General features: G+C 33.3%; 2 protein-coding genes and 1 long non-coding RNA gene across 3 annotated transcripts; 1 reads left to right on the forward strand and 2 right to left on the reverse strand.

The window, feature by feature from the left end:
* Window positions 1-5,723: 5,723 nt before the first annotated feature.
* On the reverse strand, window positions 5,724-9,390 carry LOC139817438 (uncharacterized). The gene is made up of 9 exons (XM_071785535.1): window positions 9,197-9,390; window positions 9,097-9,127; window positions 8,807-9,005; window positions 8,173-8,565; window positions 7,740-7,953; window positions 7,541-7,649; window positions 7,327-7,448; window positions 6,866-7,075; window positions 5,724-6,783 (listed from the first exon to the last, which is right to left on the reverse strand). The coding sequence occupies exons 3-9, from the start codon at window positions 9,002-9,004 to the stop codon at window positions 6,380-6,382; spliced, it is 1,650 nt and encodes a 549-aa protein (XP_071641636.1). The 5' UTR covers window position 9,005; window positions 9,097-9,127; window positions 9,197-9,390; the 3' UTR covers window positions 5,724-6,379.
* Window positions 9,391-9,493: 103 nt separating this feature from the next.
* LOC139817439 (uncharacterized) lies at window positions 9,494-11,246 on the forward strand. The gene is made up of 2 exons (XR_011733236.1): window positions 9,494-10,913; window positions 11,109-11,246. It is a non-coding gene; the product is annotated as an uncharacterized lncRNA (long non-coding RNA).
* Window positions 11,247-14,163: 2,917 nt separating this feature from the next.
* LOC139817810 (atlastin-like) lies at window positions 14,164-17,896 on the reverse strand. The gene is made up of 6 exons (XM_071786104.1): window positions 17,232-17,896; window positions 16,253-16,521; window positions 15,274-16,053; window positions 14,927-15,148; window positions 14,664-14,804; window positions 14,164-14,223 (listed from the first exon to the last, which is right to left on the reverse strand). The coding sequence occupies exons 2-6, from the start codon at window positions 16,478-16,480 to the stop codon at window positions 14,164-14,166; spliced, it is 1,431 nt and encodes a 476-aa protein (XP_071642205.1). The 5' UTR covers window positions 16,481-16,521; window positions 17,232-17,896.
* Window positions 17,897-18,609: the final 713 nt, after the last annotated feature.

Consider the following 18,609-nt stretch of genomic DNA (forward strand, 5'->3'; position numbering starts at 1 on the left):
TTAATCTTAATTGTGGTTTTTAATCAACTGTGTGCTTTTACTAATCGTCCACTTGATTTGCGTAGTATCTCGCAATTCGCGTAGTATTTCGCGTCAAGATCTTCCAACATTTCATCGCCATTAACGCGACTGCAACGCAGTGAAACGCGGAACAAATCGCGGCAATCGGCGTCGCGACTCCTTCAAATTTGCGCGAAAAATCTATGTTACCTGCTTTTATATTACAGAATAAACTACTTCCTTCCTATGGGTACGACCTTGGCGAGGTGGGAAGGCCCAGTACCCAGTACGAGGATTTTACCCAAGCAAAATTCTTATTCTGCTTGGATAAAAATCCAAAGACGGGCAAAGCTATAACGTACCCTCGTCCGCCGATTTAATTGAATGAACGAACCGCAGCCGGTTCGTCGCGTTTGCTTCGGGAGTGCCGTTCAAGTAATCGGACTGAAGAACTTTTTTAAACGGGAGTGCCGTACAGTATCGCGCGAGAAAGACTTTTACTGAAATTAGTCCGCGCGCGATTGTAGTTTGTTATCCGCGAGTGTTTTTCGCGAGTGTCCTGTGCGGTGAGAGGAGGAGGCCTGAGACGAGCTGGAGGTCTAGAAGAGACATCGGGCCCCGGCGGAGCAACCTTGAGGTAAGTATACAGTAAAAAATAAAATGTTAATCGTAACATTTTTCAAATGTCCCAGAAAGTCCACTCTAAATTTTGAGTTAAAATAACTCATTCATCGTGTGTTACTTGTTGATAAATTAGAAATGTTAATTTATTGACACTATATTTTACATTTATATTTGTTCTTTTAACTTTAAGTATAATGTAAAAATAATTTGTAAAAAATGTCGATATAACATATTTGAATAAACGATAGTTATTTCAACTTAAGAGAAATGTTGTTTTGAACATTTGATTGTAGTAAATTTGATTATTTTGTATGTCAAAGTTTACGATTATTTGAAGATTTACTTTAACTTTTGTTTATGTTAAAATAACTTTAAGGCGTGTTGATTTTTTGAAATAATTATGTTAAAAGAACTCAAAATAATATTCAATTTCTAAATGACATACATAAAGTGTTAAGTTATCACGTTGACATTAATATAACACATGAAAATGTTACGAAAATAATAACATAGCTGTTGTATGTTAATTTTACATTGAAATAATAGTCAAATCTTGGTAACACAAGAAAATTTTAACATTTGGACGCACGATTTTTTACTGTGTATCATATCTCTTATAAAATTAATAATTTGTTTTTATTTATTTAAATTGTTTTACCTCGATAAATTAGAAGTAATTAGAGAAAGAGAAATTATTTAAAATTTTACTTTACTAAAGATTTTTTTCGGTTAATAGATAATTGCATTGCTAAATATTTCATTGAAAGACGAATTAGAGACGCGTAAGAATTAACTTTTGAAATGTTGATAATTTTGAGCGTTTCTTTAACTTAAATCTTATGTTTGTATGTTACAGTATCACCGTAGCTACGTGGCTGCATAACTCCGCCCGTTGCGCATCGGATCGGTGAGTCAATGAGAAATTTTTTTATTGAGGTATTGAGCGAATCTACGAATAATCAAATACTAATATCACAACTAAAAAATTTTAATTTTGAGTTAAGCCCATAAAGAGTATTCGTCATATAATATAATATTGTTACAAGTCTACATGCGAAATCCGCTTGCACGGGTCGGAAGTGTCGTTATTCTTTTAAACTAGTTTTGTTGTGGTTTCCTGGATGTAGTTTCCAGGATGATATAGTGTTATAAATAAATTAACAAGTGAATCACAACAGACTTCTTCAAGAAACAGTAATATAAGTTTATTATAACAAAATATCGTAATTGCGTTAGTTATTATCTCTACAATTCAAACAAATTAAATTAAATTTGTTTTTTTCTCTCTCCTGAAATCTGTGCATTTTTGAGTTGTGACAGTATTCTTCTCGGGATACAATATGTTGTTAAATCGTTTAATAAAACTTTAAAACTTCGTTACTTTAAAGATCGCTCGTTTTATTCTGACACATAACCAGGCTTGCAGACTTAATTTACACAATTGAATCATTTGCTTTTCATTCATTTCTCTCTCATCTACCTATATTGCACCGCGTGTTCAAATACTGACGCTACTCTCTCGACTCTTGGGCTTCTACTGCATTCTTCAACTCATCAGCACTTCTGCACACAATGCACACAGGAATCATTTGCCGCTCGGCAAGGAACGATGCAATAGCCAATATTAACGTGTTGTTTTTCCGGAAAATTTCCGAATTTTGAAGGCTTATGTCCAGGTTATGATTTAGTCATTATTTCTCCGGGTTGCATGAACCATCCCAGCAATGAATATATATTGTTCATGGTTATGTTATAATACAGTGTAAAATTTTTGCTTTCTTATTCTCAATGATAAGTATTTAAAGAAACTGTAAAATCCTGCAAAAAAAAAGAAATTTTATTATTCGTAGAATTGTAATGCATTAATGTATAATAGAATATAATAGCATAATAAGAAAATAAAGTAGAGATGTGTGGGAGATATATATTGTATATAGAGTAGTCTTGAAATAGTTTGTCAAAATCAGGGATTGGATTGGGCTCGTCATAAAGATAAAGAGAATTCCCATAAACGTTAGTCCAAAAATGTATCCCGCAGGAATTACGATTCATTTAATTACTAATACCTGATTCAGAAAAATAAAATTAAGACCATAAAAAGAAAAAAAACTTTGTTTTTATTTAAAGTTATTGAGAATGTCCACCATTAACTAGAGTAGATGTTTTGGGCAGACTCTTGTCTGCTCTAGAGTGAGACACGAAATATAGTCTGCGTCATCGTAATGTTGGCGAATCTTCTCGAAGTCTGCCAGCAATATAGAAGTATTACATATAGAAGTATGATATGTATATCTTGGCGTTAGAAATCTCCATTATATTTGAAATATATTGGAGGTAAAGATTTACAGTTCTATCTACTTCTAATATATCACTTCAAATGTTATTTTTGAATATAATATACTCACTTGATGATGTTTCATCCAAATGTTTGTAATTATTCGCAAATCAGTCTTTATAGCTTTTACATTAATGCTTCCGATTAACTTCAGAAAATTTTCCTTCGACAACTCACAAATTGAGTCCAATGGCAAACGGAGCAAGAAAAGAGAAATCAATAAGAGTCAGAGTAATAATGTACTTGAATTTACTGTTAACAATAATCGTGAGCCTGTGCTTTAAAATTTGTTCTCAAATACACTAATTCTTTACACTATGTAAGGTAAATGTATCGATGCCTGGACACGTACCTATGTCTGGACATTTTTAACATTTTAGTCCTTAAATAAGTCCGCAAATCAAAGAATCTTTGGATAAAAATATTTTTCTTGTATTATATTTTTTATTTTAATTTGCGTTATATAATTATTTAAAAACTAAAATGATAAAGATGTTTAGACATAGGTCTTAAGTGTCCCGGCATTGGTACCTTAAGACCATTGCACGTAACAACGTTTTAAGCCCCTTGCACAATGCCAAACAACAGGCAATAGGAACAGGAAATAACCAAAAAATCGTTAATTACAACCTAAAAAGTTTGAATGCTATGATTGGTTGGCAACAGGCCATAGGCACAAAATTTCCAACGTGACGGAAACTCTGTGTCTATTGCCTGTGTCACTGTTTATTCTGCATTTATACATGATTTCTGATTTCTATTCCCTGTTCCTATTGCCTATTGCCTGGCATTGTGCAAGGGGCTTAAGTCGTAATCGTAATAAGGCCATAAGAAAATAGATCAATCACAGTCGATTATTCTCCTCGCGCTTGAAAAATAATCGAGTGTGATTGGTCTATTTTCTTACGGTCTTACAAAAAATCGAAGATAATCAATCGGCGAAAAAGGAGTTAAGACTTCCTTTCAATAGTTAATTGTAAGGACAAAGGACTGTCCACGAATATATCGCATTCCGAGATAAATACTGTCACAACTCAAAAAATTTCAATTTTTGGAGTTAAGCTTATAAAAAGTATACCCAAGATGTTACCTATACGTCCTACAATATTGTCACAAGTCTATATGCGAAATCGTAATTGCGTTAGTTATCTCACAATTAAAAAAAATTGAATTCAATTTGGTTTTCCTTTCTCCTGAAAACTGTGAATTTTTGAATTGTGACAGTATTCTTCTCGGTGTGTGATATGTCGTTAAATCGATCTTTTAATAAAACTCTAGTAACTTGATCGTTACTTTAAAGATCGTTGCTTGTTTTATTCTGACACATAACCAGACTTACAGACTTAAAAACTTTACACAATTGAATTATTTGCTTATTATTCATTCCTCTTTCATCTACCTATATTGCACCACGTGTTCAACTACTGACTCTATATACTCTCTTGGGCTCTTGCACTCTCTCAACTCTTCAGCATTTCTACACACAGTGCATACAGCATGCGGAATCGCTTGCCGCTCGGGCTCAGCAAGGAGCGGTAGCCAATTAACGTACCGTTTTTTTTTCGTAAAAGACTCCGAAATTTGAAGGTTTATGTACGGATTATGATTTAATCATTATTTCTTCGGGTTGCATAATGTTGTGAAACATCTTACTTAATTTTTAATAAGAAAATAAAAATAAATTTAAACAATTCTCAGAGTGAATGGCGTTGTAAACAATTCAGAAGGGTGAAATTGGGATAAATAATTGACGTTCCAAACTCGATATTATATCTATTCTCTATAGAAGTATAGAGAGTATAATAAGAAATTGAGTATAATTTGACACTAGAAATTTAACAGTGTAGATGCATAAGTTCGAAACCTATTTGCTATAATTATAATCAAATATAAATTAAATTGATTTATAAAATTATTGTTCAATCCAAGCAAAAGTATAAAAAGATGGTTGTAACTGATTTTAAAATTGCGTGTGAAAAAACGCGTTTAATAAACAACTATATTTATACGATAAAATTCTTATGTAGATGTAGAGTTCGTCGAAAATCGTCAATCTCAAATTACAAACGGGTCACTCTTACGATCAACGAGGTATTTCCCGAGGACGAAGACGAATACGCATACCTCGCGACAAACAACATTGATAGCGACGCTACATCTTGCAAGTTGACTGTAAAAGATAAGAGCATCCGCATTTTCTTATCAACGTTTAGATTTAAAAGTTAAAAATATTAATTGAGTTTAATATAATTTAATCTGTTTTAAGCAAGGATTTAATATTTTATTTTATGTTAACTTTTACTTTGTTTTTTATTTAATTGTACTTATTTATTTAATTAAAAGATAAATATGAAAGACATGTCGCTGAGTCTAATTTCTTTTTCTGCGTGGAGAAAAAGATTCGATTTTCGAACATATCACCCCACATGTATGGATACAAGAATTTTTTAGTAGGAAAATATTCTATTGCATTAGAAAAAAAAATGTTTAAAATATAAACTTAATCCAAAAATTCTCAAATAGGAATCTCGATAATGATCATTTCTTGACGGCGATCGAAAAACTCAAATAATAACGATAAATCAGCTTCAAAATAAAACTTGGTTTTTGCAAAGTAAAGATTGAATTAAAGGCTTTACATAAAGGCTTTCGTTCCATAAAAATTGCAATTTGTAACAAAGAGAAAGCCACGGTACATTTAGCACTGTCTTCCCTAAAAGGCTCGATTCAAGCTTTGTGGTCCAATGAAAAAAAAGAAAAAATGTAGACAATAGGAAATTTATTTTATATACATAAATTACATACACAGTCTTACACAAACCATTTGCACATAGTGATTCAAAACTATTACAATTATTAAGTACATTATTTGTGGAATTTGTCATAATTTTTGAATGATATATATGATTAATCACTAAAATATATATATATCACGGTTAATACAAAGAAAGTCAACATGATATCGGACTAGACGTACTGTCCGTTCTTTAAAGTGCTCTTTGAAATTTCTGCAACGTTTATATCCTGAATTTTTATTTGGATTTACCTCTCTCTCCCTGTTTTTCTTTCACAGAAATATCAAATAATTAAATATTTAATTATTCAAATCCTTAAGTTCCAGGTTCGAATCCTAGCTGAGGTAATATTTTTCGCAATAATTTCTTTACAGTTTTTAGATAGTTAAATCGCATCGATTTAATTCCGGGGAGGCAAGGGTATTAATATTCCAACGATAATTGTATTTCAAGTCCGACAAATAATCGGCGCGCAGTGTATAAGTTGAAATATATGTATAATTATATACATTTTGTAATTCGTTACTTCTGTAACTATTAATTTCTTTATTTGCGCACCACGTACCGCGCCTGACTCTCCTTCGCCGTTTATTAATTTGTTAAATATTTAATCTAACCACATAAGTCAAATATGATCCAAGTTTGTCGTGTGCAAGTGAGCTGGATGAAACAGATTAAAAAACCTCCTATATGAGTTCTTCTTGGTAAGGAACAAGGAACGGAACTTTCGTGGTTCTTGAATAGGAATATTATGCAAGTGTAACTTCCTTAAATCGTCTCTCTTAAAACCTGTACACAATAGTACATCTGGTGGTTCTATATACTCGTGAAAGAATGGAGTTAATACGATGGAACTTTCATCGCACTTTACAGGCAATAAGTAAAATAATGTATGTTCTTTATATATATCCCTCTCCTTCTTCCTTTTATGGGTTATTTCATAATAGGTCTTTATTATATCATTACAACCTTTCACGTTGCATGTCTCTGCGATAGCTTTTAAAACCATTTCATCTCGATCAACAAAATCTGCAACACACATTAATGTGAACTTTAAGTTTAAGTGAACTTTAAGTTGACACCCACCTAGTGCACAAATTATAATATTTACCAATGTAACATGACATAGGTTCAAGGGTGAGTATTGGTTTGTCAGGGATAAAATTACGCCAAAATTTCGTTTCCCATACATCCAAATCAGGAAAATAGATATAGTAAGTAGGCAGATACTGATATATAATTAATTTATCATTAAAAATGAAATAGTCAGGAACACTGGTAAACTGCAAAGATATCTTCGCACCTGATGATGTCCACACACCTATGCATTGTTCAAATACAAAAGCAAAAATTAATGTAATAAAATGTTTTTTAATCAATAAAAGATAATTTCAAGGATCAACATTAAATAATAATAGTGAGTAGCAATCTTATGACATGATCTCTATAAAAAATGTATGCTAATTTCTATTTAAATTATATATGACTGTACTTAGGTAAATTGTTACATGAATGCTTTGCACATAATATTAATAAAATGCACATTGTATATAGTTGCACAATTAAAATTACCTGTATAAATATCGTAGATATCAATAGTCTGCAGTTTTTGTCGATACCGTCCCACACCGCCCACAAGATATAATTTGTCTTTTAAAAACACGGTAATCATATGTCTTCTCTCAACTGGCATACTAAAATATTTGTAAACAGATATCAATTCTATGTATTCTATTATTACTTATCTATTTATTCTTATTATTTATCTAATCGTTAGGATATTTACACTGTCTCAAGAATCCATTTCTTAGATATCAAAGAATAACGCCATACATTTTTGTTAAACTTTCCTGAACCAATACCATATTCTCCACCACAAAGATATAAATTGTATCCTTAAAAAAATCACATACAACAATAAATTAAGTAGGTAAATAATACAATACTGTTTTAGATAAGATAAAACAAAACAAAGCACTACGTACTTTTGGCAGTGATCTGCATTCCTTCGAGTGATCTACCAGTAATGCAACAATACTCGACAATATCTGCAGGATATTCGAATGAAGTCAGCTCAAAAAAATCATTACCATCCCAGCAATGAATATATTGTTTACCATTTTTATATTCCCAAGATATAACACCCTGCAAAATTTTTTGTTTTTTCTTCTTCAAGATATATAAAGGAATTGTAAAATCCTACAAAAAAAAGAAAAGGTTTTATTATTCATAAAATCAATGCATTACTGTATAATAGAATATAATAGCATGGTAAGAAAACAAAATAGATATATGGGAGATATATATCTTGGAGTTAGAATTTTATTTGAAATATATTGCAGGTAAAGGTTTGTAGTTCTGTGTCTGTTTCTAACACTATATTATTCTAAATATCTTTTTTAAAAATAATATACTCACATGATGATGGTTCATCCACTCGCGTGTAATATCAAGCAAATAAGATTCTGTAGCTCTTAAATTGATGTTTCCAATTAACCTTATAAAATGCTTTTTCGACAACTCACAAATTGAATCGAGTGGCAGTTCATCGAAACGATCTAAGCAAACAGCCAAAGAAAGATCTCGTAGCACATTAATATTCATTTCTTGAGCCAATAACCAAATGTCAATTGCATATTTTGGTGACATAAAGTGTCTCTCAAGCCTGTCGGTTATATCTTCTATTAATTTATCTGCTGCAAATAGAACGCTTAACTCCAATAGGATCAAGAGACGATCGAGCTCTTCGAAATCATAACTTGTCGCAGATGTAAATACGATATTGTCATGATGAATCCAATCAATAAAATCCTACAAAATTATTTATCTCTTTATTTCGGTTGCACAATGAAATTATTCATGCCGATAAAACCCGTGGAATCTTTATAATATACATTTGTTTATTGAAAACATGCATTTTGTTAAGAATTTTGATATAACAAATTTTGATATAACAAAACCATTACACAAAAAATAATAATAAATTAACGGTTTGTAAGTTCGAAAAACAACTGTATTCTTGAACACAGACAAGAATTAGAAATAAGCTAACCTGCAACAAAATCAGGGAAATATCGTAGTTGATAACGTGATCCGTCTGGCCATATTCTAGATAGTTCGCGGACAAAAGCGCAGCAAAATACTGACTCTTGTCGATCAATTTTTGCTTGTCAACCTCGAATCGTTCCTTTTTGAGAGCCAATGTAACTGTTTCGCGCGGTTTTCCGCCGTCATTGCCATTACTTCCCATTCTGAAAAAGAACGTGTCATCAATGTGATAAACATATACATTCAAATACACTCGTTGAAATAAACGCAGAATTATTCGGCACTATAACTTACTTTTATTCGTGTCTCTCTCGTCTATGTATATCTATACGGGATAACATAAAAATTACTGATAACTATTGCAGACTATACTGCATGCCATATTTCCTCCTACCATGCTGCATGCTGACTACCGGACCACTGAACCACACTGAACTGACGCTACCGGCTACACGCTATTGGGCGTTTTTCTGCAAGGGACACGGATGCCACAGTGAATTATTTCATTTTTGTTTAACATTCACAAACAATAAGGATAAACTGATTCACTGTGTTACACTATGCTATCTGTGTCTTTTGTTAGAAAACGCACACTTTCTGTCATTGTGTAAAGTATGTATGTACAATGTATGTTACATACACTGAATAGTAGTGACAGTAGTGAGCTGAAGGATTGGACGACAGTGGTGGTGGTGGTAGGGGTCTCTTCCTTAAGGGGATGCTAAAGTGACTCAATTACCGACAATTACAGTCAAAGGTCTAATTTTGAAACGGCTTTATAAATCGCAAAATCCTTTTACAGGAGTAAAGTATAGGTATAAGGGTGGGAATGTAAAATAATTAGTAATAATTGAAAAAAATTAAAAATGCTGTTACCTCATTTTTTAATATAAACAGTTGTATAAGTAATATGTACGAAATGAAATGTTCCCACCCTTCAGAAGACGTGCACAAACAATAACGTACCTTTGAAATTGAGATTGAAAGCCTGGAATAAAAATGAGACGTTCGAAGAAATTATAACCTATAACCATGTCTATCCTTGTCTATCATCATTGTCTATACAAGGACAGATATAGAATTTGGTCGGTAATACAAACGGCTTTAGGATCCCCTTAAGGGGAGATTCTCATCTAGCTCGACCAAAAAATCAAATTTTTTTTGCATTTTTTGATAGCTTATCATATGTAAAATATATTCCCAACATGGTTTGGCCAAAAACAATTTCATAAAAAAGATATAACATAAGAAGAGGACCCACCTTTTACGCGAAATTTGAGTTTGCGCATATCTTACATCAATATTTTAGAAATGCGTGCCTATGGTAAGCATAGTTACCTAAAGTGCCACCAGATGTCGTAAGATATGCTAAGACTGTGAAATATTTGAGGCATGCCTCTATATTTAAAAAAATCGCAAAATCTTTAAACGCGTTTCCTAAAAAATCATGTTTTTCAAATTGGCAATCACGATTACTTAAAAACTAATTGACGGATCGCCTTTTTTTGTTTTGTTTTAAAGTATTGGATGTACAACTTAGTTCGGTCCGTTTTCAAAAGATGGCTCTAGGTGCTATAAATGGTTGACGGCGACAGCTGATTTTTGTTGTATCGTGAAGTGTCAACATCTGTCAACCAAATATTGTTTACAAGCCTTTGAGTTTTGCACAACAAGTTTAATTTTTACTGCGTTGAAAATGTCGAGTTTCGTTCCAAATAAGCACCATTTGCGGGAAGTTTTGATTTTCTGTTTCAATTGGAAGAAAAGTGCAGCTGAAGCGCATCGAATGCTTGTGGAAGTGTATGGTGAATTTGCACCATCGGATAAATCTTGCAGAGAATGGTTTCGACGATTTAAAAGTGGTGATTTTAGTGTTGAAGACAAAGAGCGTTCGGGTCAACCGAAAAAGTTTGAAGATGAAGAATTAAAAACATTATTCGATCAAGATTCGTGTCAAACGCAAGAAGAGCTCGCAAAAACATTGGAAGTTACTCAACAAGCTATTTCGAAACGACTCAAAGCCGCGGGATACATCCAAAAGCAAGGAAATTGGGTCCCATACAAATTGAAATCGAGAGATTAAATTTATTGGAGCCTGAATCTAAATGCAGGTGATATTTGTTGTTTTTTTTTATATATATAGCACATTAAAGAGCGAAAAAACGTGAAACAACGGTACTCAAAATTCAAATGTCCGTCATTTTTTTAATTTTCGATTTTTTATTTATATTATAGGTTCAAGCTCCAACAAATATTATATATTTCATGAAAATTTTTGGATTTTTGATTTCTGATAATTTTTACAGATGCTAGAGTGATTGCCAATTGAACATCTTTTTTTGACGCGGTCACGATGCACCACGTGTAACACCATTCCACGGCAGTAATTTCTATTAAAAAAATTTTTTCTATGTACTCTTAGACTCCATAAATAAGTGTCAAAAACCTTCAGTTGTTCATTTACTTCCTTCTATAAAAAAAAATTCGAGAAAATCACCTTACTTTTGGGTCGCACACATATAATAGGATCAAATGAGGGATATTTAATTTATTAGTGCTATTATAATATCATAGTTAAAGCCATTGACTTTACTTATGTATGCTTTGTGAATCGAAGTTTAATACACAGTTTTATACACTCTTGTGAAAATACACAAAACAATTAACAGTTTTACATTCTATTCCAGTTTGATATTTAAGTCGATAAATAGAATAAAGGCAGATGATTTTAAAATTTGACGCCGTTTTTATTATTGAACATTAGATGGAATACGTTTTCAACTCAGTTAGTCAAACATAAAAAAAAGACAGAAAATCAAAACCATCATATGTGTCCTTCTCTTCAAAGTCACGGTCTTCTGTAGGCTAATATCGAAAAAATTCTATACCGTACAGCTCATTTAATTATAAGCTGTTGTATTTTAATATCCGTAATTCCGTAGCGATACAACATCTTTATTCCAAGAAGTACAAAAGAGATTCCGATATTATCGATGACCAGTCATCGAGAGATTCTACAGTTATAGAGCTAGACCAAGCAAACAAACGTTCACATATAGTACTGTCTTTTTCAAAAGGCACGCTTCAGGTTCTTGATCCAATAAAAGAAAAGAAAAGATGTATACAACTGAAAATTTATTTTATATAAAAATTACATACATATATATACATACAGAAAATATTTGCATATAGTAATGCAAAGCTTTTACAATTATGAAATGTATTATGGCTGTAACCCCTCCATATATACTACACATATTATTAATTTATATTAATGAAAACATCAATTTATATTGTAATAAATACTAATAAATAAAAACATAAATTTATGATAAAGTAAAATTATGAAATTAATAACCTAACCTCACCTAATCTACATCTGAGCGCGTGCGCCTGACTCCGTATGTGTGCGTGTATAAGTGATCGACTGAATAAACCTTCCCGTTTTCATCTTTTCCTGAAACTGCCCTCAAGCTGTAGACATTTGCTGCGAAATTTTATGGGGACATTCGCTGCGAAATTCTATGGGAGAAGGTACCCCGAACATTCGAACGTTCGTAGAAAGTACTTCGTCAATCGCAGTACGTATGCGATTGTTCTGAGATTATCGCAATATACTTTTGCGATAATCTCAGATCGTTCTCAGACTCTCCCTGTGCTGTGTAGGTATTAACGAGATTCCCACTGTCCCTATCATAGATGATGATGTGCCAGACTAGAGTCAAGCTCAACAGGGTCTTCTTTTCCCGCTAATTTTTTCAAGCCCGTTCCCTTGGCAGTGGTTTCGCTAGATAGTAGATTGGGACAGTGGGAATCTCGTTAATCCTCATGCTCTTTAGAATTTAATTTAATTTAATAAACAATAAATAGATTTCTTGTAAATCGCGCGTGTTTACATATATACATATTAGTAAAAGATAAGGCAATATAAGCTGGATCCCGTAAAGTGCATTATTATATGCACGCATTTTTCTATAGTATGTTATAGATATATGCACGCATATAATGCGCTTTACGAAACCCAGCTAATGCTTCGATGTGGTATGTTGAATCGCACTGCTTTTGATGTAAAAAATTATTCAAATTTTAGCTGTTTTTGATGTCGAAAATTACTTGAAATTGAGCTGATTTCGATATCGAAAATTTCTCGAAACTGGGACCGTCTGAATCTCGAGAATCGATGTTGAATTTCGAGGACATATTTTCGATATTATTTTGATATCATTTCTACCACTTATTTCTCACTGGGTAACATAAAAGTATTAATGTTTATTTACGTCGCTGAAAAACGTTCATAACATAACTCAAGAGCGGAATCAGCAAAAATTAAGCATTGACCCGGGCAAAAAAATTTGATGTTCAGTCTATTTCTGATGCTATTTTAGCGAAGTGCTAAAATAGCTTAAATTTAAGCGAAGCTTAAATTTAAACATGGCATATTGTGTAGGCCAGGGATATGATGGATGCTCTGCAATGGCGGAAAAAGAGAATGGCGTGAGTATAATACAACGAAAGTACCCGAATATTCATTATGTCCATTGCTCGTCACACAGATTGAACTTGGTTTTCCATGATTTAAATGAATTAGGCGAAGTTAGGAATACTATAAGTACAATAAAAGAAATAATAAAATTTTTTAGGGAAAGTAATATTCGAAGACAACTGGTTCCTTCAATTCCTATGCTTTGCGAAACACGCTGGTCCACGAGAAGCACAAATCTATTGGCTTATTTAAAAAACATTTTGGGACAATATTGGAAAAATTGCTTGAAATTTCTGAAAGGTCCACTAGTAGAAAGCAAAAAGCTAATTGTTTATATTGTGTTGCAACTAGTCCAATATTTCTATTATTTCTATTTATAATATCAAAATATTCCGAAATATTAGGACCTATTTCTGTATTACTACAAAATAAACAAATAAATTTGCTTGAATGTCAAAATCATATAAAACGTTTAATCTCTATACTTTATGAAGAACGGAACAAATTTAACAGTATTTTTATAAAATGCGAAAAGTTCAGCCGCTCGATTGGTGTTGAGATTAAAATACCACGGATTGTCTCAAGACAAACTAAAAGAGCGAACTAGTCTACAGAAGATCCCAAAGAATACTATAAACTAAGTCTGTTTTTACCGTATATAGATTCGCTTATAAGTTCGTTAAGTATTAGATTTTCTGAAGAAAATTCAAGTATTTTCAATCTTTTTCGATTGTATCCTTCCACTTTCAAAACCATGACCCGTGAGCAGAGCAAGCAGTTGTTATTAGAGATTGATGAAAGTGGTGACTTACTTAATGAAGGTCTTGTATGGCATAAAATAATAAATGACTCTGAAATATCTACTCTGGACGATATGCTTACTGCTGCCAAATTTGTGCCTGCAATTCAAGCTGTGCTTTTAAAATCGCTATCGTTGCCTATTACGACAGCAACAATAGAGAGATTATTTAGTACCTTACGGCGTGTTAAGACATGGTTGCGCTCAACAATGTCTGAATCAAGACTCAGTGATCTTTGTATGTTAAGCGTCCATATAATAGGCAAAGGATTGAAAATAACGAAGAAAGCTTTATCACCCAAGTGATAGACAAATTTGGTCAAGATGATAGAAGATTAGTTTCTTTGTTTGACCAAAATTGAAAAAATAAAAATGATTGAAGTTATATGTAAAAAAAGTTAAGAAATAAAATAAATTATAAGTATTCTAAATCTAGAAGTAACATTTTTAATTATGCTTCCCCCAGGAAAAAAACCTGACGCCCTTGGTATAACTCCATATACCAGTGCACACAACTACAGCTGTGTACGCTGGTACGGATAAATAAGATGCACATACAGAAACGGTTGCTGTACATACAGTAGCGGTTGCAAGCACTATTGGCAGCAGTTTTTTGGCAGTTTTTCGGCATGTTTGCTCTAAAAACACTGTTGGCTGCAGTGCTGGTTTATATTTGCTCTCATTGTGCGCCTTAAATTGCGAAAAAGTCTTATCCATATTCTACATTGTAAAAGAAAAATTATTTGTGATGAAATGGATATTCTATATAAGAAAGAAATAAATAAATCAAGTTGCAAATACTTGGAAAAGAAACTGGCAGTTAATTAAATGTGCATAGTTACCTTAATCAATTTTTCCATATATATTTGACTAAATTCTTTTCCGCCCATTTTTCGTTTATTCTGGAATTGACGAAGAGCTGTGTCCATACAGTGTTGATGTTCGGATTCTAAGTCAGCGGTCGCTAAAAACAGTTTCGCTCCACCGCACACGTTGTCCATCATCTGAAGGTATAAATCTTTAGCCTCTGCTACAGCGGTTAAATTGTTAGCTTCTGCTGTGGCCTGTATATGCAAAACACGGATTACTGCGGTTTAGATGATTGCTTGTTCGAGTTGAATGAAACCAAAGTACCAAAGATTGATCCATAAAAATCGCAAATTATAAAAACCGCTAAAATTATACATACCATAAACACGCTTTTCGGTTCGGGAAGTTCATCTCTTTTGTATAGATTGATGTAACTCTTCAAATATTCCAACAGATCTTTCGCTTTCACGACTTGACTGTTGATCTTCTTGGTCACCAGATTTTCCGGCGCCAGTATCATCGGTATGAGCACTTTCAACTGTTTTTTGAACTCTGCCTGTATCTCGGATAATCTACCGTCGAATCTCGGATTCGTCGCAATCTCGAGACCGGGATGCGGCATGAGGAAACACGATATGTCCGAAAAGCAGGACTTAATGTGCTTTCGCAAGCTCTGTAATTCCGGATGCTGCCTGTCGGAAATTTCCAGTCTCTTGTCGAGCAATTTCTTCCCGCCGTTTGCACCGTAATCGGCCTCGTACGGATAAGCCCAGTCTCTGACTAAAAATTGCAATTTTTGGAAGGGCGTGCTCTCGGAGCTTTCCAGTGCCAATCTACCGTACTCGGTGAACAACTGTAGGTGCTGAAGATCATCCTCCTGAACATTTTGCGACAGATTGTATATTTGCACAGAGGACAGCATCGTACTCAACGCGAACACGGTCGCGCAGTCCCGCACTGTCGATTGACTGTCGAAAGCGCCTTGAGTGTCCATAAGAATCACAGCGATCTTTTCACCGTTCGCCAAAGTAGCAGGATAAACCTTCGACCACATCAATATTCCCGTGGTATCCCTCTCGGAACCTCCCCTCCATGAAAAACCACTAAGTGGCTCGTCATCGGCACCCAACCAGGAATCAGTATCGTTTTGTAACGTGTACTGTGATTAATATGTGATAAATTATTGGTAGTCATTCAATAATTGAATTGTGTCGATCAATGATGATCACGAGTATGAAATAATACGAACTTGATAAATATCTGATTATTTATTTATGTGTTCTTTTTTATTTTTTAATTTAGATATTGATGATTAAAGTAACAAAACACTAGTTATCAAATATGTGAATAACACTTACTTTGTTGGTCATATAACGAAGAAAAAAGTCAAGAAGGAAACTTTTGCCTTTTCTGAAGGCACCCACAACAGATACCACAACTACATTTCTATCTTTCACGTCGTCATGTAGGAGAATTTCTGACAATGCAGCTTCATCTAATTCGAAGGTATGATCTGGATGGGCAAGTACCACTTGCACAGGTCGCCCACCATCCACCAGGTCCATGTCTTGCATTTGTGCATCCATCGGCAAAAGCCTTTTTATCCGATCAAGCTTTCCTAGGTGATCTGCAAAAAAAAATTGGATTAAAACATCTCTATTGCAAATAATAGATAACAATTAATAATAATAATGCAGATAAAAAAGATTGAATCATTGGAAGAATGAATCAAGAAAAAAAATCTATTTCATTATTTTATCTTCAATATTAATGGAGCATCTGGAAAATAAATTTTACTTGTTTTAAATTACAAAATTAAATCAGTGTCATCGATACTCCGTTTCTCAAAAGGGTATGTGGATATGGACGGATATGGATAGGAAATTATACACAGTTGGCTATCAGTCTACAAATCGAAGCAATATGTGATTTAAAAACAGTATAATATTTTTATGCCTTTATGTATTCTGTAATATTTTATTTGTTTTAAGAGTGCGTTATTATCCATCCCGTGCGATCATAATATTCTTAAGTTTTCCATCCATAAATACGAGAAATAATTTCGCTCTTCCTTTTTCCAAAACTCTTCTCTGTCTATCACTCACGTCCTCTCGCTCTCGCTCCCTCACACCTCGTTTCCTCACTTTTGCTTCTTTGTTCACGCTCTCTCGCTCTCGCTCCTTTGAAATGGTAATAGACGCGCTTTACTCCGTTTAATTTTGGTCAGTCTGCCTGCACCGACTTTACCAGGGGATATTCGAAGTGGCATAACTGAACGATCAGATTCGTTCGAACCTTTAATAGCTTTAAACAATCAAAAATAAAACGGTGACTTACTGAAATAAGAAATCCAGCCTCGGTTGTATGGTCGGAGTAAGGAGGTAGGATGTGTCGCTCCAGGATGTCCTCTTCTTGGAGGGGTTGAATCAGGGTGAAGTTTCGCTGGCTTTCTAGGACTTCACCTTCACACACCTTCAGAATTACGCACAGTCACAAATTTTATTAGCACTTTGCGACACAGGTAACAATATAACCGTACTAAAACTCATTGAACGCGGTGAATAATATTAAAAAAAAAACGCGGTAAACAATATAAAATAACGTAGTAAACAATATTAAGAACACAGCGAACAATATTAAAACCTTAGTGATTAATTAATATTAAAGAACTCAGTAAATAATACTAAAAAACGCTGTAAACGCTGTCAAAGTTAACGCACTAATATCAGACGCGTAACGGAGTCGCGTATTGGAATGCCCGAGATGGTTCCGACGCCGGTCTTCGATAATCCTTTGTCCTTAATAGGGAGTGGTGGTAACTTTCTGCTCACCGTGTGCCCGACAGTATTCCTGGTATTTTTGTGATGATAACGACAGTATATGTGGCTTTAAAAATAATATGGCTGTGCCGCTTAAAGAGATCCTATAGTGGCAGCAATTTACCGACGTTTTGTTTTATACTGAAATCTTTGAATTGACTTTACAGAATTGCAAAATTCTTTTACACAATTAAAATACACACAAAAATCTACCGGGCATCAATCGAGTTTGTATCATAAACAAAAAAGAATTATAAATATTACTTAATTTGGGCACATACATAGATCTGTCACCCGACGACAATTAATATTTGTAAAAATACTGTACTTCAGGGGAGACCGGGGCAACTCGACACAATTTTTTCAAAGGCAATTTTCAACAATTAATTAAAATTTTCAAACAAATTTAATGGTACACATTTAAAAAGTGTACCTTCAGGTACAAAATTGGTTAAGGAATTTTAAATTTTGCTGTACGTTAAATTTATAAATGATAATAATGAAAAGCAATCCTATGACATAATCTCTATGAAAAATATATACTAATTTCTACTTAAATTATGTAAGTATATAGATAAATTGTTTAATACATACTTTGCACATAATATTAACGAAATGTGCACATTGTGATAGCTGCACAATTAAAATCACTTGTATATACATCATAGATATCAATTGTCTTCAGCTCTTGTTGGAGACTATTGATCCTCCCGTCCCACACCTTCTACAAGATGCAATTTGTCTTTCAAAAACACAGTAATCATATCTCTTCTCTCAACATACTAAAATATTTGTAAACGATTTTAACAGATATAACATTTTGTTCATTTTATTACTTATCTATTTATTCTTATTTATCTAATAATTATAGGATATTTACACTGTCTCATGAGTCC

This window comes from Temnothorax longispinosus, chromosome 8, assembly GCF_030848805.1.
Source record: "Temnothorax longispinosus isolate EJ_2023e chromosome 8, Tlon_JGU_v1, whole genome shotgun sequence".
In the NCBI taxonomy this organism is placed as follows: domain Eukaryota; kingdom Metazoa; phylum Arthropoda; class Insecta; order Hymenoptera; family Formicidae; genus Temnothorax; species Temnothorax longispinosus.